General features: G+C 32.9%; 1 protein-coding gene across 1 annotated transcript in view; it reads left to right on the forward strand.

Annotated features, from left to right (window-relative positions):
• LRP1B (LDL receptor related protein 1B) overlaps positions 1 to 23,309 on the forward strand; it is a 1,762,610-nt gene that overhangs the window by 1,526,844 nt on the left and 212,457 nt on the right. The window contains exons 60-61 of the mRNA XM_053655128.1: positions 637 to 818; positions 13,299 to 13,498. Coding sequence (XP_053511103.1) covers positions 637 to 818; positions 13,299 to 13,498 — 382 coding nt within the window. The remainder of the gene's footprint in view (positions 1 to 636; positions 819 to 13,298; positions 13,499 to 23,309) is intronic.

Genomic DNA, 23,309 nt, shown 5'->3' on the forward strand with positions numbered 1-23,309 from the left:
CAAAAATAGCAGTCATATAGATCAAGACATTTTAATTAATTTATATGTATCATATTTGTGCATAAAATGCTTATATCCTTATTGTATTTGATATTGGCATGAGTTAGAATTGAGCACATAGTTGTTTGAGAATATTTTTACTTCCCTTTGGTTAGGTTAAATTCTTACTTGTATTTTTTTCTCTTCTGTAGTCGATCATTTGGGAAGTGGTAAATGCAATTGATATGTCCCCTAGAACCTGTTAAAGATAATCTTTAGTAATACTTGGTATGTTTATGTGTGCGTGGGTGGGTGTTTACGTGTAACAGAATTTTTGCCCCTCGTTTTGAGAGGACAGGAAAACTAAAACGGAAGTGGAATCAATAACTATGCAGCTGTCAGACAGCTGTTTTCAGATTAGGGTGTTTTCCCTTAAACCCATTTGTAATTTCTAGGAGCCTGACTACATGTTAAGTAATTTCTCAGCAACACGTAAGTGATTTTATTGGAGTAAATTGTTCTATGTTTTATGCTTAACTAAATTTCATTGCTAACAATTAAATAGAATTCTATATCTCTGCAAAAAGCAAGAATTAATTCCTCAGTTCTTATACTAGGCATTTACACTGTTAACTTTTTAAATTCTTATTTTGCTAGGTAGTGCATAACACAGCTGTCCCCAATGCGCTGGCTGTTGATTGGATTGGAAAAAACCTCTATTGGTCTGACACAGAAAAAAGGATCATTGAAGTATCCAAACTCAGTGGCTTATACCCTACTATACTTGTTAGCAAAAAGCTGAAGTTTCCCAGGGACCTGTCTTTAGATCCTCGAGCTGGGTTTGTAACAAACATTGAAATATTTTAATTAAGAATTGACTGTGGCTTATAATACATTAAATGTGGTTAATGCTGTTCTGTAGGTTTTAACATAGAATCCAATATAAAGTGTAAATGTGTAGAATTTTCTTTTGAGAAATCAGAACTAGCAATGTGATTATCACAATGAAATAAAATGTTTAAACGATGGAATTCTGAAGCAAGCATATTTTAAAGTTTTAAACAAAGCTCTTTCTAACTAATGAATAAATGTGTTGTGGAAATAGATAAACATACAGATCTCTTTAATTTTAATGCTTTTAAATCTTGGAGAAAAGGCAGATAAAGAACAAATCCTGGATAGCATTTTGCATGTATGTGGTAGTCACATTTGTGACTGATATGATTTCTGCCACACTTTAGAACAGGAGACATAAGTAGTATCCGTGGATAATAAATAACAATGTGCTTTATGCACACATTCCAAAACAAATAGAGTAGGATTATCAGGAAAGGTTCATATTGAAGCTGTGTTTTATTTGCATTTCATTGTAAGAATAGTGAACAAGTCATTGCAAGGGTGGAGGACAGTGGTCTGGAGAACTCAGATGAGGGCTGAACAGACATTAGTGTGTCAAAGCTGCTGGTGTATGTTTGCTAAAGTTCTATAGATTATGGTCATTTACTTTCAATTATGTTGCTTTGATAAATAGAGAAGGCATATCTCTCCACTGTGTTTTGCACAATTTAGAGTGATTACATAGTCCAAAATAATCTCTGTAGAAGTTCAACTTACCCACCACCCTTATTAAAATAACAAATTCAGAGAAAAACTTGATGTTTTAAAATAGGACACAATTACAATAACAAGTATTACAATAACTATAGTGCTCTAAATTTTCTACTGTCTAAATTAATTTCAAATATGTTTCAACAAATCACTGCTTTTACCATACCATATGCAACAATTAGAATTTGCTTCTTGCTAATATATTGACTCTTTTTTGGTCCCTTATAGTTTTAATTTGCATAGTATAATCATGTTGTAGTATATATTACAGCTCAATTTAAAAAATTGATTTGGTAAATCCAGTACCTACTAGAGAAGACTTGTACTGTAAGTATTATTCTCTTTCCGTGATAATGTACAAGTTTTAACTTTTCATTAGATAATTACATAACTGTTTGCCACCTCTTAAAATATTTTCTCTACCATAGCAACAGAAGTTTTGAAAGAGTCAATCTTATTGTAAGTAAAAGTCAAGAGAGTCTGTTTTTTCCAAGTTTCACGATATAATGTGCAGATGTACTAAATTTGGTTATCATCATCATTTATTTACACAGGTGTAAATAATTTAATTTATTTTTTATTTTATCATAAGATATTTACTTTATTATGTCCAAACCATTGTCCTTTTCTTAAAAGTCAAGAAGGCTAGTTTAGCTTCTCATACTATTCAAGATGCTTCATTTTGTAAATGAAAAAAAAACATTACCTGTTGATATTTATAATAGTCTTGTAGCATATCCTAGTTAGAAAGCAAACCCATCCTAGCCTGGTGAACAGAACAAAATCCAGTTTTAAGTTTTACATCTCCACGTTACCAGTTATTACCTCATAAACTGAAAGCAGTCATATAAGTTATCATCAATATAAAACCAACTATCACCACTGTCAATTAAAAAATAAAACATTACATGATTGTAGATGTTATGAAAGACTCCATTGATTTTCTTTTTTGATAATATTTAAATTTTGATTTGATATGTCATATTATATCCAAAGAAACAGATAAAAGATAGGAGCTTTTTATGAAACAGTTAAAGCCTCCTAATCTAACAGATAAGATTTCATGACACCTTTTTGTTCTGCTGTTTTTCTGGTCCCCACAGTGACATATAGGGCAAGCTGGTTTTTAGCTTTTACGAGTGAGCTTCAGGGTGAAAAACATGCCATAACTGTTCCAAATATTTTGTAAGATTGCTTCAAAAATAGCAGTTTAAATTATAAGATTATTTAATAAAAATGCAATAGAATATTTCCACATCATATTACCATTGTTATTTGCATATATTTTTAAAATGCAAATACTACTGACCTCTGCTTCCTTGAGAAGAGTGATTCCTGTCCTGATATTTAGTGAAGAATATAGAGTAAGGATTTGTTTAAGGAAGGAAGGAAAAAGATCATTAGACTAGTGTAACAAAGCACTAAATGTTTAGGAAACAGCTCAGTGGTCTTTTGTATCTTTTAGTAATGCTATGCCAATTGTCACAATACCAGTTTGGATATAGTGCTTACTAAAAGTGAAAAAGAAGATGCAAGTACACTGATTATCTTCTGGGTTGTTATATTTAAATTCAGATGAAATTCAATTATTCTAATTGTTTTATTATCTAACTTATATTGGGACTCAGTGTTTTAATTCATCATAAATTTTGTGGCAATAGAAAATATATCGTATATATTTTTAAATCTGTACACAAGTATATATTTTTAAAAATCTTCACCTAAGTGTAATTTTTATCGTGGATTTGAGAGAGAGAGAAAGAGATTGATCTATTGGGATTGCCATTCACACCTGACCCAATGAGGATCAAACTGACAACTTTTGGTGTACCAGACTGAGTTGCTAAACATAATAACTTCATCTTTTTGTATGATTAAAATGTCAGTTCAGGTATCATAATAACAAAATACCATCATAGTAGACATTAAAGTGAATGTGTGATATTTCTAGTTAGCAGAAATAAATTTATCTACTTATGCATTTATTCAACTCATATTTCCTTAGCATTTAGTGTACATCTGTCACTGTTCTAGTGTTCTAGGTGGGAGCAGTAAAGATAAAAGGCACAGTTTCTATCTCAGATTGCTTCACCTTCCAGTAAGTACACAATGAGTAAATAATAAGAATTTGACACAATTAACTCACGAGGTAGAAAAAACAAAATAAAAGTAAATAGCTGAACTAGGATCAGAGAAAACATTACATATAAGGTGGGTAGAGTAAGAATTAGCCAGGTAATGAGGGGCACTCACAGCAGGAGGTATTTAAGGCAAAAAGAACATGCACTCTGGGAAAGCAGACACGTACAAGAGCATGGCACACTGGGAAGAACTCGTGGTTGAAACAAAAGAATTGTAGAACTTTTATACCAGTTCACTTTGTAGAGTAAAAAAAGAGCTAAAAATGTATCAAACCACAACACAACACAACAACGACAACAACAACAAAACAAAAACAAAAAGCACACCTTACAAGGCTTCTGACTTGGGCAAACAGGTAAATAAAAAATTAATTCCCCCAAAATATAAGGAATACAGAAAAAAGGGGCAGATATAAGAAAGTAAAATGATCAGTTTACAGACCCATTGAGATAGGAAGTTCTGATATAATAATGATGGTGATGAAGATAATTACTACATCTATAGCATTTTGTGAATTAGAAAACTCTCTCCAAATTTTATACTTTATGTTCTTTTACTATTTACTCAGAGTATGTGGGAAAGGTGATCAGTTTTTCTCTTATTATTAGGGTACAGATTAGAATATTCACCCTCAAAATGCACAAGAAACTATCTCAGGATCATTTAGGTAGTAAGATATTAAAGTGTGAATTACCTCACATTTTAAGCTTTGGTTATATATTATATGGCATTAGAGTTTCCAGGAACAAAATGATCTCCAATCATGAGCATGTTTTTCAAGACCCATCCAAACAAGAGATGAGAAAAAAGAGAAAAATATACTGTATTATTTCCATTTTCCATTTTAATAATTAGCTTTTCACAAAATTTTAAATATAGATGATATGAGTTTTTTTTTTGAAATGAAGAAAATTGCCTAAATTGTTACAACTGGTATGGGAGAAACTCCCTTCTTCTTGCTGATACAGTTAAAAAATTACAGATCAGCAAGTCCATTAGAGTACAAGCAGGGTTTATTAGTAATACTACTCATTGAAGACAATGGGCTTTGCCGAGGTGGGGCAAAAGGCATAGGATCAGGGCATGGCAAGGTAACTGTGGAAAGAACAGGGTTGGCAAGAGCATCAGGTCCTTTGTTCTGAGGACTTATATAGTTGGCAACATTGGGGTGAAGAAGTTACACGTTGATTGATGGGTAAATGTGGTGCCAGCTTTTCTGGGGATGACATGATTACCCAATATATGAGCCTGAATCCTTATCTTGCTCTTAGTCATAAGACAGATATGTAACAGGAGGCAGTTAATTAAAGTTGGGGCAGTTACCCAAAGTTATTTATAGGCTCTTCCTCTAAGGATTAGAGATCTACCTCTGGTCATGGTCATTACCTATGATCTGAACTACCAGAGGTAGGCAATTAACTAACGTTGTTTTGTGGACTTCTTCTTTGGGCGCTGTGGACCCCCTCGACTTCCAGGGCTTGGGATGAATACACAGTTTCAAGGCTTTCTTTCCCAGATAGTGGAAACAATACATAGAATTCCAAGGGCTTCCCTCTTCTTGTGCTAACATAGTGTTTATTGTGATGCTGGAATACCTGGCAATCTTATTGGACCACACTCAAGACTGCTGAGCTAGTGAGTGAAACATGTCTTCTTCCTCCTCCCTGCCTTGATTTAGTATATGTCCTACTCAATGCAACCATGCTTTATTTTTAAAGTAAACTTTTATTTATTTTTCTTTCCTAATATCTTTCTCCCTAGGATGCTCTTCTGCTTTTTCTCCAGCTAGAATAACTTTCCATTTTTCCAGCAAGAGCAGACAATATCAACTGTTCTGTGAAACATTCCACAATGGTGCCTAAGTAGATACCATATATCGAACATATTACATTATATGACTTTTATTTATATTTAATTATGTGTTTATTTTATTCAGGTGTAATTGGCACATATTATATTAGTTTCAGGCATGCATGTGACTATTATTAGTATATCTGTCTATATAGAAAGTAATTTCCTTTAACATGATGGCCATGGTTTATTTTTAGCTTGCACCTAACAGGGATTGTTAAATTCACCATTAAAGGAAATAATAAATGGTAGGCTGGACATACTGAACACATGTGGTTATAGCTACAGGGACCTTGTACTTGCAACTATGCACAAACCAACATATTGTTATGTAAATAACTTGTATGTTTCAAAGAAAAGAGTCATAAGGGGACTTTTGTTCTGAGGAAGTGAGATACACACCAGGAATGAAAATCCAGTTTCAGATTTCTGTGGGGAACACATAAATACTTTATTAAACTATATAGTCATATAAAAACATTTTTTCTACCAATTTTTAAACCTATATTCTCATACTTAGGTAAAAACACACAGGAAGTGAATTGTCAAGTATTAATTTAATAATTCAAAATGTCAAAAAACTACAGCTAGAAGAAACTTCTATGTATTTATTCCCCAAATTCAGAAAAAAGTAAAAACTGAGAGAAAACTTTAATTTGTTTTAAAGAAATAGAATGTATTATATTAAACTATAAAAACACCCTCAGGGATCACTGAGGTCTGTTATGGATACAAGCAGACATTCTGTTGTCTGTTTACACTTGGTTATAACTTACAAATAAGATTTGGGGTTCAGATTTTTCAGTTAAGATCTTAGATCTTATTGTAATTTTGCATTACATTACAATATATAATATAAAAACATTACATATTTTATGGGTGAAATTTAGAACTCTCCTTTTTCACATTTTCATTGAAATTTTTATTTCATAGATTTATTTACAATAAATTTTATACTTAGGTAACTTTTAAGGAGTTGTGTTTCAGATGTTAAAATGACACATATGCCTGGTACAGATTTACTGAGTAACTTGAAGAAAACATATATTAATGATGCTTAACTATGGAAAAGAAAAGAAAATCTAGTGGTCAGAAATTAGCTATCCGTAAGAAGAGAGACCCAAAAATCTTGTGTTTATAAAGGCTTATTCATACTTGATTACACTTCAACTGCAATTTTCCTGAGTGCATGAGAATGTTTTCATAATATTCTTTAGGTTAATCAATACTTCAGCAGATTAATAGTGTAGTGACATACATAAAATTCATATAAATCATGTAATAACATGCATACAATCTAGATTTAACTGGTAACCCATTAGGTGTCTATTGGGTTGCCAAAATCTCTGTTTAGTTCTATAAAATAAAAGATACATTTTTCATTTCCACCAATAACCTTACTGATTTGGTTATTTTGAGTAACTTGGTGATTTCCTGGTATTGGTTTCTAGTGGGTAGAAGCCAGGAGAAGTGCTGCTAAATATCTTCCAATGCATAAGACAACCCCACAGCAGAGAATTATTTGACCAGAATGTTGATAGAACCAAGAAACTTCACAAACCACTTTTGACACATTCAATCAGTCACAGCACCTTTTCTATATACTGCACACATATTCTTTTGCATTTCAACTGCATTTTTACCTTTCTTGAAATAATAAATTATAATATACTAAATATGTTGCTTATTATCTTCCATCTTCATTATTAAAATGGCTACAAAAATTCACAAGTTTTGGTAACTTTTTTTAATGTACACCGATATGACAGCTTTCACAATACAATGTAACAAAATTGTTTTGAATGAAGTTAAAGACGACTAAGCACTACAAGAGCCATTGAATGGAAAAAAACTAAAAGAACTTTTGGCCAAACCAGTATAATCAAATAAAAATATGAATGCAGATAAATAATAATAGGTAATATTTGCTGAACACTTAGAACATGCTTATCAATATTCTGAGTCTTTTCTCTAATTCTCTTATTTATCCTCACGGTAAACTTTATGAGGAGAAACCATTATTAACCCTTTTCGACATGAATGAGTCCAGGCTCAGAGAGGCTAATCAAAGTGCCCAGGTTCACATAACTAGCAAGGGGTAAATCTAGAATCAGAACTACCAAATTGTTAAGGCTTGTTTGCTTAGAACTCTTCATTGTACTGCTTTAAAAAAGAACAATAATAAACCTAGTCTGTAAATCTGACAACCTGAGTTTTGTTCCAATTGTATCACTATCTCAATTGAATAGGACAAAACATATATTCATGTATGATATCAGTTTATTAATAAAACAAAAGCTTTAGGCTAGTTGAGCTTCAAGACCTGTTGGGCATTAAAATCTTTAATTGTCATAATTTGTTCTAAAATCTGAAAGATATAAAGATCATCGTTATTAAGGAATTTGTAAGGTAGTTGTGAAAATAAGATGTATGTTCAAATACTATCAGTGAGCAAAAGATTTCTCTTATACCTTTTCCCTCTCTTGTGCCTCTATACTAAAACAGTTTTATCGTAATATGTTTTATTTTTTTCATTCATTTTACACCCACTTCTATTATATTCACTGAGAGAGATTTGAAGGCAAAATTATATCTTTTTTATCTTTGTGTTCCAAGTACTAAGAAATATCTGCTATATAATATAATCTCAATGAAATGTTATTTTAAATTATGGTTCTCAATCTACTCAAAATGCATTTGGGGCTCATCAGAGATGTTTCACCAAACCCTGACTGGTCTGATTCAATGGACTGAGTACCAACCTTTGATCTGAAAGGCTGCTGCTATGATTCCTGATCAAGACCCATGCCCGGGTTGCAGGCCAGGTCCCCAGCTTGGTGTGGGCCAGAGGCAACCCATTGATGTTTCTCTTATACATGCATGTGTGTGTGTGTGTGGGTGTCTCTCTCCCTCCCTTCCCATCTCTAAAAATAAATAAATAAAATCTTAAAAAGAAGAGCAATTCCCCAGACCAGAGAGAGCTTCAGCACAGGATCCCAAAGAGTGTCTCCTGTGAAGTGCTCCAGGAAAATAATTTCTCACTCAAAACTAAGTAATATAAAAGTGATATCATAGTTGCCTCTTACAGAATCACTGCTTTATAGTATGTGAAAGGCTCTGATCTTATAGTTGAAAAGATAATGTTTACTTTTTTAACAAAGCATTTCTCAAATATATTAATATTGTAACTTTCCTTTGAAAATGTGAACTAGCATAAATCAGGGAAGAATTTGTGGAGAACAAGGGATGATATGAATTACATCTGGATAAATGTATCTATATAATTGAACAGGCTGGAACAGGCAGATGATAGGATAAAAATACATAAATCAAATGTAGGAATTTATCCTGCAACTAGAGCTGACTTCACACAGATTAATAGTGGAGAGGACTAGTGGAGAAGTATATTTGAGCCAAATAACAGCAAGTTTGAATGGCAAGAAAAGTATTTCAGGCCTTGAAACTCTTACTGATGTTAGAGTGATGTAACCAGATGTTGGACTCCGTGAAATATGTTCTTCCTCCTTTTTAACTTTGGTTCAAAATGCTGATGATAGCCAATTAAAAAATTTCAGAATACAAATAAAAATTTAGAAATACTATTATATGGATATCAAGCAATTTGAAATGCATAGTATTCTTAATGATTTCAAAAACATTATTATGCACATGCAATAATTTGAATTACTTTTGTTGATATCTTTTTTTTTCTTTATTTATTTTTTGAGAGAGGGGAAGGGAAGGAGAAAGAGTGGGAGAGAAACAACCCCGTGGGAATGGCAAGAGCCAGCCAGGGCTGTTGATATCTTTTAATGGAGAAAACTTTTTTTTAAGTTTGGGGATGTTTTAATTGCAATTTCAAGCAAGTTTAGAGGAAACAACTAAATAGAAACAACTAAACTGTTTCTCTAGTTAAAACAATTGTGTATGTTCATTTTAATATGACAGAAGTAAGTAAAATACTACCTTTAAGTTTTATTTGCTTATATTTAGTTCTTAAAAACATAAAATGGTTGTATAGAAGCACAATAAATTTGGTCATATCTAATATGTGTGAGAGAAGCTGGCATAATCCTATTACATTGATTAGGAAAACAAAATTGTTATGTTAGTCTTCTCAAGATTCAGGGGTCAGAAAGGCATAGAGAAAAGTTCTAATTTATTTCAGTGAGCTAAACAATCTTCTGATTTTTACTTCTTTTTATTCAGTTTCTTCCTTTTCTTTATCTGCCATTACCTCAGCAAGTTGCTTCTCCATAAATTTACTTGAAAAGAACAGATTTGTGTCTTTCAAGAGTATTTTCTTCATGTGTATTGGCTTTTCAAAATAAAAAATATACTAAAATAATTCAAAATTAAACAAAATAGAACATATTAGGTCTAATGATTTGAGATTTTCAAAATATTTTCAGAATAACATAGATATACAGAAACCTCAGGAATTACAATATTGTTTCATAGAAGCCGAGTGTGGTACTTCCAGACTCAGGTTGACTTTCAAGTTTTGCCTCTAAGAGCTCTCTTCGAATTTCTGCTCACAAAATTCTACCTTTTGTTTAGTTTTTATCAAATATATAGTTCCCATTTTCATTCCGTGCTTAATTAGGACTTACTAGCAAAGAACATTTTTATTACTTTTATAATCCATTATCACTTGCCTTTATGTATACACCCCCAAAATAATTATCAATACAAGAATGTATACTTCTTACAGTAATTATTTATATGGCATTGCTGTACTTGATTATTATTCTTTCTAAAGACCTTTACTTTTTTAGTGTGTGGTTAAAATGCCTGAGTAGAATTATCAAGTTAGAATTTTTGAGAAGTACTTTAATTTAAACTAAATATTTCAGTTTTAAACAATATAGAATAATTGTATACCATGTTATTTTAATTATACATATTCAAACATGAATAATTAATTGTAAAGTATTCTATACACACTAAAAATAAAAGATGAGGTCTGAGAAAATTAATTTGCCTAATGGATTTTAATTTTACAGTTAGAATGTGAAAAATCCATTAAGGATCCTCTAACTCTAATTTTGAATAATAGAAATAAGAAAATATTAAAAAACATAAAGTTACTTTTCCTATTATGACAAAAATAAATGGTATAACTAAATAGAGAGAAATTTCTAATTAATTTATGTACAAATGCATACATATATAAATAAGTACACCTTTTGTATATTATGGAATATACTGTCTATATTTAACACAATTAGTTTTAGTGCCAATATTACTCTATTTTATTGTTTATTGACCACTGTCTATAGTACTGTACTATATAGTTTCCAGTAATTTAAATCAGTGGCAATAGAACTCTCTGTGATGATGGAAGTGCTCTGTATCTGTGCTATTGGATATGACAGCCAGCAGACACATGGTTATCAAGCACTTGAAATGTGGCTAGTGTGACTCAGGAGCAATGTAGTTCACTTGATATTACATGTCTTTAATCACTTTGAATTTAAAAAGTCACACGTAGCCAGTGACCAGAGACACTGAACAATTTCAGATTCAAGAAAAATACAATCGATTTTTCTGTCATTCATTTAGAACTTTTTTTTAAGGATTTTATTTATTTATCTTTAGAGGGGAAGGGAAGGAGAGAGGGAGAGAAACATCAATGTATGGTTGCCTTTCATGCATCCCCTGCTGGGAACTGGCCTGCAGGGAACAGGCCTGCAACCCGGGTTTGTGCCCTGACTGGGAATCGAACCGTGATTGTCTGGTTTGCAGGACGGTGCTCAATCCACTGAGCTACACCAACCAGGGCCTCATTTAGAATTTTTTAAAAGATTTTATTTATTTACCTTTTAGAGAGGAAGGGAAGGAGAGAAATATCAATGTATGGTTGCCTCTCACGAGTCCCCTGCTGGGAACTGGCCTGCAACCCAGGCATGTGCCCTGACTGGGAATCAAACAGCAGTCATGTGGTTCGCAGGCCCACACTCAATCCACTGAGCTACACCAGCCAGAGCTAGAATTTTTAAAATAAATGACAAACCAAAAGAAAATCATATATCTGGAAATTGTACTCTGCAGCTTCACAGATGTGTTTAGAAGGTTTATATCTGTTAATATTTATATATGTTTTTATACTAATGGACACATATTTAAAATTATAAGAACATTTAAAAGCATGCTATGTGTTACTAAAAAGAATTAGAAAAGTTTGCATTGAAGTATGTTTCTTTTTTTTTTTTTTTTTTTTTTTTTATTTAGTTACTTTTCAAGTACATTTTTTTTTTCTTCCCTTCCCCCCCCCCGCCCGGTCTCCCCCTCCCTCCCATTCCCCCCCCACCCCCAGTCCTCAACTCTGTGTCTTTCATACTTGTTCCTCAAAATCCCTCCCCCTTTTTCCCCTCAAGTTCCCTTCCCTCTCCCCTCTGGTCGCTGCCCACTTGTTCTCTATTTCAGCATCTTTGTTTTTATTCTGTTTGCTTGTTTGTTTTATTCTTTAGCTTCCTGTCAAAGGTGAGATCATATGGTATTTGTCCTTCAATGCCTGGCCTATTTCACTCATCATAATGCTTTCCAGTTCCCTCCATGTTGTTGCAAAAGGTAGTAGCTCCTTCTTTCTCTCTGCTGCATAAAATTCCATGGTGTATATGTACCACAATTTTTGGATCCATTCATTTACTGATGGGCACCTAGGTTGCTTCCAACTCTTGGCTATTGTAAATTGTGCTGCTATGAACATTGTGGTGCATAGGTTCTTTGAAATTGATGTTTTAGGATTCTTGGGGTATAATCCTAGCAGTGGAATTGCTGGGTCAAAAGGCAGGTCAATTTTTATTTTTCTGAGAAAATTCCATACTGTTTTCCATAATGGTTGTACCAGTCTACAATCCCACCAACAGTGAACTAAGGACCCCTTTTCCCCACAACCTCTCCAACATTTGTTGTTTGTTGCTTTGTTTATGATAGCCATCCTGACTGGTGTAAAGTGGTATCTCATTGTGGTTTTAATTTGCATCTCTCTGATAGCTAACGATATTGAGCATCTCTTCATGTGTCTCTGAATGTTCTGTATGTCCTCCTTGGAGAAGTGTTTGTTCAAGTCCTTTTCCCATTTTTTAATTGGGTTGGGTGTCTTCTTAGAGTGGAGTCGTGTAAGTTCTTTGTATATTTTGGAGATTAAACCTTTGTCTGAGGTATCATTGGCAAATATGTTTTCCCATACAGTTGGTTGTCTTTTTAATTTAATACTGTTTTCTTTAGCCATGCAGAAGCTTTTTATTTTGATGAGATCCCATTTGTTTATTCTTTCCTTTATATTCCTTGCTCTAGGGCACATATCCGTAAAAATGTTGCTGCGTGGAATATCTGAGATTTTCTTGCCAATGTTCTCCTCTAGGACTTTAATGGTGTCATGGCTTATATTTAAGTCTTTTATCCACCTTGAATTTATTTTGGTGTATGGTGTAAGTTGGTGCTCAAGTTTCATTTTTTTGCACGTAGCTGTCCAGTTCTCCCAACACCATTTGCTGAAGAGGCTATCTTTACTCCATTTTATGTTACTGCCCCCTTTGTCGAATATTAATTGACTGTAGAGGGTTGGGTTGAAGTATGTTTCTTTTAAGCTGCTATTCAAACAAATACCAAAAATTCATTATGGGAATAGCTAAGCAAAGACATGAAATTTTGTGCGAGGTTTTACTCCTGAAGTGTCTGAAAACAAAATGACTATTGGTTTTCTTTCCTAGGTATTTGTATTGGATTGACTGCTGTGAATACCCTCACATTGGCCGTGTTGGAATGGATGGGACCAATCAGAGTGTTGTTATCGAAACCAAGATTTCTAGACCTATGGCACTAACTATAGACTATGTAAACCATAGACTCTACTGGGCAGATGAAAATCACATTGAATTTAGCAACATGGATGGATCTCACAGACATAAAGGTTGGTCTAGTAATACAAATAATTCAGTATTTCACCACTGACTAAAATATTTATTTAGAAAAAAGCATGCACATATTCATTATGTATACTTTCATCAAATGCATTTCTTAATTTAATGTTAATTATTGTATTCCATGATGATATTGGTAAATAAGAAATTAGATATATTTATTCAGAACTTCTATAATCATGCATACATATTATTTTGACACTTCAGATTTTCTCTAATTTTACTTTTCTAAATAGTTTTTACAATAAATGAACAATATTTTTATAAGTTTATATAAACATGTATTTCAATTAAATTGAAATAGAAGAGTTTTACTGTGTAAACATAAGCCTATTATTGCAATCTGATAGGGTTAAGTTTTCTCAGAACACCAAGTCGAAGTATAGTTTTTTAAGGACAGTGAAGCAATATTATTTTAAAGTTATCAATTATATTATATACATAATTAAACTTAGTGTTTCTAATCAACAATGGCAATGAAAACTAATGCGGAAACAGCTTTAAAATTAGAGTAACATTTAGGAATATGTATGATATGAATATGAATGAATATAAAAACTCTAAGTATGAAACAAATGAAGCAGTGGAATATGAGGGAGGTGGCACTAAAATTAGAGATGGGTGAGAAGTCCCAGAGAAAGAAGTGGTGAGGATGAGGGAACTGAGAAGAGCAATGGAGAATGACATAATAAAGAAGAAGGGCATAGACGAAAAGGAAATGGATACAACAACAATCATAAACAATTCAAATGAACCTTCAAAATATTTTAGATCTAGGTAGCTTTTTAAGGATTAGATTTTCCCTAAATAAAAAAAAAAGTTTCTGTTTATCTTGAATGACCTATTGTCACCTTTGCTATTAGGTGTTTACATCTTCAAATATCTCATGAAGTACAACTTTCACAGAAAGACTCCAAAGAGAGCCTACACATTAGCATGGTTTAGCTTGTCGGACTGTTTTCTTCTCTGCAATGAGCTTAGAGCAAAACCCGTGGAGGAGGGACAGGAAGGGGGGATGAGAAAGAGTGTGAGGCCCGAGAAGGAGTCCTGAGAAGGATGAGACCACTAAATAAATAAATACATTTAAATGAATGAATAAATAAATCTTACTGAAGTTGTACCACTTCAAAATTTTGCCCATGTTCCTTTCAACAAACATATCCTTCTACCTAAAAATTTTCACAGGTTCAGAAGTTCTTTTTTAAGGACAAGAAGAATCAGTTATGACAAGTATAGTTGAATAAGTCACTCCTTTAGCTATTGGCACTCCAATTATAAAGAAATTCATCAGGATGTAATCTGAGTAAAAATGAGTTAAAGATCACATTAGGATTTTAATTACAGCAAAAATAATGTTGACAAGTCAAAAATCACACTTTGTGTATTTAGCAGTTATATCTCCTCCAAAAAATCAATAATGTAATATTTTGCAACATCTTTAGATGATATTATTTTCTTTTATTGCTGCAATCATTATTTTACCCGTGTAACCATGAACCTGTTTTTAGCATACGTATACAATACTAAGTTGTTGTGAATATATTACTTTCTTCATTTTTAGTATTGTGCAATACTAAAATTTTATTGCACAATAAAATGTAAACAAATTTTGGCCAGCTATTACAGCATCAAATACGTACTTATTTTATTTAAATCTTACTGCTTAAATAACAACAACTATAGTTAAAAGTGTTTAATAGTGTCTATTAAACACTATTGATTCCATCCCCTACTCATTATTTAAAAATTATGTCAGATATGTAGGTGACTAATGCTTTGAAAACTTAATGCAAAATTTAATAATTGTAAATGAAGTATTCCTTAATCATAGAACTGGCATTAACTTTGGGTAGAGGGATATATAGTATATATATATATATATATATATACTATATATTCCTCATATATATAAAACGAGAAAATAGTACTAAATCTATTAAAGAGTGAAATATTTAATTGACAAGTCAGAAGGTATGATGTTAACATTTTAAAATTTGATTTTGAAAATACCTTGTAGCTTAAGGATAGGGTGGAGGAAGGAAAGTGAAGAGTTGCTGCCTTCAGAAATATTTTCTCCTATAGGCTTTCTGAGGAAGCCTAATGAAAAATTCATTAAGTGTCTTATCAGGCATCTGCCAATATTTGAATGTAAGCCAATAATCACCTGGTAGTTACTAATGAGCTACTAATTGTAAGCAGTCTCAATTATGCCAATTCCACATCCAGTGGAAAAAAGATCCATTTATTTACCATGTCTGAAAAGAGGAACAAGACTTTCCCACTCTTTGCATTTGATCCACAAAAACACAAAGAATGCCCTTATCTTCTAGGTATATATTCGGAGGTAGAAAATGAGACATATCACCAATAACTTGTTTATTAGTTTGGTCGCTGACTTCTTTGTCCTCTTAACTAAACTAGCATTATTGTTCTCATTTATTCTATATATTAAAACTGGAGCCAGAGCCCATCAGCAGAGTGGGATATATCAGTACTGACAAAGTAATTTGAAAATATGAAAGATGTATGAGAAATTTCAGCACTATGGTCCTTTATCATAGGTCAACTTTTAATAAGGCAGAAAAATTAAACTGAATTGCACTTTACATTTCAGAAGATTTACCCTGTATATGTTCTGATTTAAACCATGCATTAATTGCATAAATGAAGCATCTTTTTTGTTGTTATTTGCCCATCCAAAGGTCATTTATTTTAAGGTTCTGAATTCTGTGCCCTAAATATTAAAGCAGTTTACTTTTGAGGTACATCTGACTTGCAATATGCTTGGTTATTCCCAGTATCCTTTTTGTACCTCTTCTATCCTACCCACTTTTCTATCAAGCCCAAATACGGCACTGCAAAAATTAAAATAATAATAAATTAGACAATTTGCTAGTTTAGGAACATTAAGGTCTGATCTTAGTCAAATGAGTCTCTACTTAAAGCCTGTGCATATCATTCTATTGTTTTTACTCCAAGAATTTTATTATATTATAAAATATAATAATAATAATTTAATATAATAGAATACTATGCAAGCTACTGGGTAACTGGATCAGTTTATTTTAAATCCAATTTTCATTGATTTTTAAAAAAATTCTGCCCTGGTTGCTGTGGCTCAGTGGCTGGAGCATGGGCTGTGAACCAAAGGGTTGCCAGTTATATTCCCATTCAGGGCACATGCCTGAATTGTGGGCCAGGTCCCCAATAGGGTGCACTCAGGAGACAACCACATACTGATATTTCTCTCCTTCTCTTCTCCTTTCTCTAAAAATGAATAAATAAAATCTTAAAAAAATTCTTTGATTTCTTCTCTTTTGATCTACCCATTTATTCATTCACTTACTCATTCAACAAACATTTACTGATTTATTTATTTATGTATTTATTTATTTATCATGCTACAAGTTATGCTAGGGCCTGGAACTACACAAATGAAGTGTCTGTCTTTTAAGCACTTTCAGTTTAATTGAAAAAAACAGATATGCAGATAAAATGTAAATCAGATTGAGGTTAGAGGTATATGCAAAATACTGTAAAAATGCAGGTAGAAATAAGGAAGTCTTTGCTAAAGCGAGGGGTCCTTTGAGAAGTTTGAGAGACATAGGACAGGCTCTCCATATGGACAAATACAGGAAGGATCTTCACACAGAGGGAATAGCAATTGCAAAGATGTAATTGAGTCTTGAAACAGCATAGGGTTTACACAATTTGGCTATGCCTGGTAGTACAAGAGGGAGATAATACACTAGATAAACAAGGGCAAATTGGGGACAGAGTGTGACAGGGCTTGTGTGCTAAGCAATTTGGAATTTATCCTTTAGGTCATAGGGAGGCATGGATGGTGTTTAGTTGATAGAGTGCTATTATTAGATTTGACAACAGCATGGAAAATGAAAAGACCCTGGAAGGGCAACCAATTTAGAGGCTGTTAAAATATTTTAGGAGAAAATACTTGAAGTGATTATAGCTATGGGAATGGGGATAAAGGTTTGTGTTCAATAGTTATTTAACAAAATAAAGAGGAAAGATCTATAAGCTTAGAATAGCAGAATTATGGGTGGTTGGGTTGCAAATATTAAGTGAAAGATTTATAGTATTACTTACTTAGAGAGGAAAGAAGACCTCTGTTGTCATGACTTATTAATTTCATGTACAATTATAAATTTTCTAAAGAATTAAGAGATAGGAGTCCAGGATGGGTAGAACAGAGGAAGTGGTGGGGGGAAATGGAGACAACTGTACTTGAACAATAAAAAAGAATAATATATATATAAATACTGAACATAATGTAGGGATTCATCTTAAAAAGCTCTTTTCTGATGAGTGGTACATTAATTTCAACAAAAGATTCCACAGCAAAGAAATCCTAAGGATGTGCAATGGCATCTTTTCCTAAAAAGCATTTCAGAACAAATGATAGTTTACCTATAAGTAAGGTTACACCTGAGTGAATCTCTCATTTTCTATTTTCTCTTGAGGTATAAAATATGTTCAGTGGAATGCTTGAACATTTCATGTTCTTTGGATTGAAATGTTTGATTTTTAAGTTTATACATGTCTTTTTATAAAAACAAATAATTCTAAATAGGAATTATATTTTCCTTATATGTCTATGTACTTGGGACTGGTTTCTAACCACTCCTAAGCCACAATTCTTCTGACTGACTTAGGCTTTGACCATGCTTTTCAGACTATAAGATGCACTTTCCCCCCAAAATTTGTGAAGAATAATGTTTGTTATTGATGCTGCTATGTTCTGTTTATATTTACATTGGTAAAATATTATGTTATTTATGTTATTAAATATTTTAGCACATTTTTTGCTACAATTTTTTCCCTATTTTCCTCCTCTAAAACCCAGGTGTGTCTTATGGTCTGAAAATACTGGTAATTTGGATAAGAAGTGATAAACCTTTGGTGGTGTGCAGATTTTTAAGTGAAAGCACATTTTCAGAATGGAGAAAACAAACCCTTAGGTTATTAAGGAAAGCATGGGAAACCTGGAGATGAGGGTTGGTTAGATGAGATGGATTGCTAAACAGCTTTGAACCATGAAAAGTGTGTGTAACTTCCCTGGGCCCCATCTATCAAAATCAGGATGTTGGAGAAGAAGACATCAAAGGGGAATTCTAGAACTCAAATTCTGTGTTAGGCGGATTACACAACACTTTCAGAAACTTGGCTAAATCCAAAGGTTTTGACTTCAGGTTTATCTTCAATTTAAGCCTGAGAGAGGTTGGACATTTGATGAAAATCTCATATTGCCAACACAATACTTATTTCTTTGAGCGCTCTTCCAAGAGCTATTCACATCTTTTACTGTTGAACACTTGTGAACTGATCAAATCAACAAGAGGAGAAAACCTATTTTCTCGAGCATTACATTTTATTGGATGCTTTGCATATACTATTTCATTTTTCGGCTTTCAGTGAAATTTTTCTCAGTCTACTACTGGGATCTAAGAACTGGAGCCATCCTATTATAATTGATGCTTTTATTGGAAGCCTACTGGGTTCAAGAAACCTCATTTGATGCTATACATGCTCTTATAGTTATTCCATCAGGGAATACTATGCTATAAGCAGCATTAGAGCCATTTTGCTGCAAGTAAATAGGTTTAAAGAGAGTAAGTAATTTCTCCAAGGTCAAATTGCTGGTAATCAGAAGAATCAGAATTTGAACAATGAAGATCTAACTGGTCCCAAAGCCTGTTTGCTTTCCATTATTGACATCTCCTTGCTTTTGAACAGATGATAAAGGTTGTTGCCTACTTGTTATAATTTCTAATATTAATAGTTGCAGCATAAATCCACAGCCATACACATAGAGGTATGTGCATACCTGAATTTCTTCAGGTTAAGTAGTGGATCATAGATAAATTGCAAAATATAGAGAAGCGAATAAAAATGTAAGTCAATATAACACAATTCCTATAAAAAGCATTTGTCTTATTAAATACAATTTGTTGTTGTTTGAGGGATTGAAGAGAGCAATAATGATCCTTAAAAGTAGACCCCCTGGTTCAGTGGGACAGTTTGCTGTAACAGTTTGCTATTCCAAATTAACTACATCTCCTGCCCATCCAAGGATTTTACATCTTATTTAGAGATTCATGTCACAGAATTTCTGAAATTGGGCCATGGTAAACATTTTCGGTCATTAGTATTATGCATTTCAAAAAAGATTACCTTCTCTAAGTGGAATGTCTATAATATAGGTTTCAAATAACTCTAGAGAGAAATTTTAGCAATAACTTTACATACCTACCTTAACCTAGAGATTCCATTTGCCTTTTAATGAAAGACAATTAAATATCAGAAAATTCTGTTTAGGCCACAATTTCAATCTGTTTGCTTGTATCAAAGTATATAAATTCAGATGTAGTTTCTCCACATTCTGTTAGTTGTGCTGCTGAACTTGAGATATATTTTACATGTAGTTATTTTTTCAAAAAATACTGAAAATACTGCGTGAATAGAAATGACAAAACAGTGAACTAAGAAAAGGTATCTTTGACCTTGAGCTTTAAAATCTATTCATTCTAGTATTTTTTCCAGAATATTCCATATCACTGAATGATTTAGCCTTGTGTTAAATCAGTTAGTCATGTGCATATTTTATCCTTGCATACTCAAAAAACATACTCATACATCCGCTAATTTCTTTGAAGAGCAACGGTTGCATATGCCTCTAAACTATAGTTTATCACTGAACTGTCTCTTATTTTGTGGACAAACTGTCTAAAACTCCATGCAGTTAATGTTGACTGTGGCTCGTTATTGGTTTCAACACCCCTTCCCTGGAAGATCCTCACACTGAAGAGTAGTGTAGTACAACTCTATTGTTCATTTCTGCTCTGGGAACCACAGTGTGTTGTGACGGGGCAGTTCTGTTTGGATTTAAAAACCCAAATCATAACCCAGGCAGTTATTGCCTAAATCACATTGGAAAAGGAATCCAGCTCTGGCTGATGTAGCACGGTGAATTGAGCATGGGCTGTGAACCAAAGGGTTGCTAGTTTGATTCCCAGTCAGGGCACACGCCTGGGCTGTGGGCCAGGTCCCCAGTGGGGGCCGTGTGAGAGGCAACCACACATTGGTGTTTCTCTCTCTCTCTTCTTCCCTCCCTTCCCCTCTCTCTAAAAATAAATAAATAAAATCTTTAAAAAAAAGAAAAGGAATCCAGATCTCAGCATGTTCCTAATGAAAGAGCATAAAATATATTTAAAGGTTTTTTTTTTTTTTTTTAAATTCTGAATGGGGAAGAAAACAGTTTAAAACACAGAGGGAGTGCTTTGTGTTCATATAATCTGAAAGTCATGGCTTTTGCATTTGGGTATTTAGAAAATTTAAATATCTGCTGAAGTCCACTAGAAAAAGTGTAGGGAAGCAAATGAATGCCATCCTCTCATTTTACAATATTCTTGAGTGTTTATTTCTTGGTTTGATATTCATTTAATACTTTGAAAAATTCCTATCATTCATAGTCCATTAGAAACAGGAGACTTCACAGGCTATTTTATGCTAATGATGATGATGTGCTGCTATTTACAATACAATAAAAGTTAATGGAAGGAAGAAAAATGCAATTCAGTTTCTATAGAAGTGTTCCTGAACCAGTAAAATAAATTGAAATTAACTGTTGTTCCTAAACATTCTTAGAATTTCAGGGTCCATCATGTATTTTAGTTTTGTCCCTTGAATAAGACATGCTACATTAAATTGTGTGTTTAAATATAGTAATATTTTAAAGATGTCATATATGTTCCATATAGAATTTTTAAATGGTGACATATTAAATGTTTTCATAGTATGAATTTCAGACACTTTCGAGAACATTATCTGTCCCAAATGTGACACAATGGGGCATTGATAGACTTGGCTTTGGTCCAGTTTACTCTCTAATTTAGGTTTTAATGCACCCTAGTTCAATTTTTCTTCCATAGCTTAGAACTTTTAATCAAACATTCTTTCTACTTTTCTAACATATCTTAAAGGAATTTGTGGGGTTGAAACTAGAATAAGGAAGGACTATTCTTCTTTTCTCATTTATCCTTACTTATTCCCAGTACTAACCTACAATGCATTTGAAAATGTTTGTAAGACAGTACACTCAACTGTTTTTATTCTACAGGCATATTTAGAATTATAAAAATGTGGGAAACCAGTTGTTAAACTCATGTAAATGTCTCTACTTGGTATCTTTCCCAAATGAAAAGTGCTTTTCAAAGGCTTCAGGTTCCATTAAAACTGTCTAACAAAAATTTTCCTAATGCCTATGTGTGTGGAATATCATACCTCATATTAATTATTATGGTTGGCTCTGCAGACACATTTTCAAATGTGTGTGAAGGGTTTTACCACCAGCAGAAAAGCCTAGAGACTTTTGCAACAAAGTATCTTCACCAAGGACATGAACAATGTTGCTTTGTTTACTTCAGAGACTGGAGAGCTGTATCATCATTGAGGAAAGATATTTATAGGCACAGGCTAGTTTTTGAAACAAAGGTACTATAATTTTCATTATCTGCTTCTTACATTCTCACATTCATTAACAAGAATATTCTTTTTATTTAAAAATTAATCCTCATCCAAGGATACATTTATTAATTTTAAAGAGAGAGGAAGAGAGATAGAGAGAAACACCAAAGTGAGACAGAGACATCAATAGGTTGCCTCCAATAGGCACCCTGACCAGAGGGATTCAAACAGGCAACCTAGGTTTGTGCCTTGACTGGGGGTCGAACCTGCAACTTTTTGTGTACAGGACAATGCTCCAACCAGTGGAGCCACCCAGCCAGGACAGAAATATTCTTTTTAAATGTTAAGTATTAAAATGACCATATTCAAATTTTATTATGAATAATTTAAAAATTATAAGTGAGGGGGGGGAAAGAGATTGAATTACATTAAACTAAATATTCCTAATCTATACCAAAAGTACTTATTATTCGATACAATAATGTGGACAAAGTAGGCAAGAAATACGAGAAAAAATGGACAAAGAATGCCTTTAGCTTCTTAATAATGGCTTTAATTTAAACAAGAGTGCCAAATAATTTATATATTTTGCCTTGAAATATTACATTTATTTTAAAAACTTATTTCCTACACATTTAAGTGTTTAGTGTGAACTACTCACTAAGAAGGGGCACACAATTATTGTTTGGACATCTGATCAGTGTAGTATTCAGAAGGCAGCCTCATTTAATAGACTGCTAGGAAGGGTCAGCTCTCATCTGCTGTACATTACACATTCGCTAAATGGAAGAACTTTACTTCTTCTCCCATTCAGAGTTACTTGGTGCATAATTTTTTGAAAGATTATGAAAATTTTTACTGGAAAATATAAATTTTGAACAATTTATAATAATATTTGGAAATGTTGGCTATCTTTAATGTTCCTGCCATTTCTTAATGCTTTTACTCATTTTGAAAAATGGATTTTGGAGCCAGTGGCCTGGTTGCCATTTAAGTGGGGTTTTAGGAAAGAGTGGGCAGGAAAAATATTCTTGGAGGCAAATGTTTAGATGGAACATTTTGTATCCTTTTGTAGATGGTTCAGAGGAAGTAATTATTTTAATAAATATTCTACAAATAATTCTGAAGGGGATGCATAATTACTGACAAAGAAAAAATCTCTTGGCCCTCAATTTACATAAAACACACTCTTTTTTTTTGATGGGGTATATGTTAAGTAAAGCCTTCTCTGGAAATTCACACTGTGGCCATTTTCCCGCCTACCCACTCTTTTCTGTTACTCTCCAGTAGAAACCATTTTCACCTGCCCACTGACCT

The sequence above is a fragment of the Artibeus jamaicensis genome, unplaced genomic scaffold (assembly GCF_021234435.1).
Source record: "Artibeus jamaicensis isolate MK-2021 breed Jamaican fruit bat unplaced genomic scaffold, CSHL_Jam_final contig_935, whole genome shotgun sequence".
NCBI lineage: Eukaryota > Metazoa > Chordata > Mammalia > Chiroptera > Phyllostomidae > Artibeus > Artibeus jamaicensis.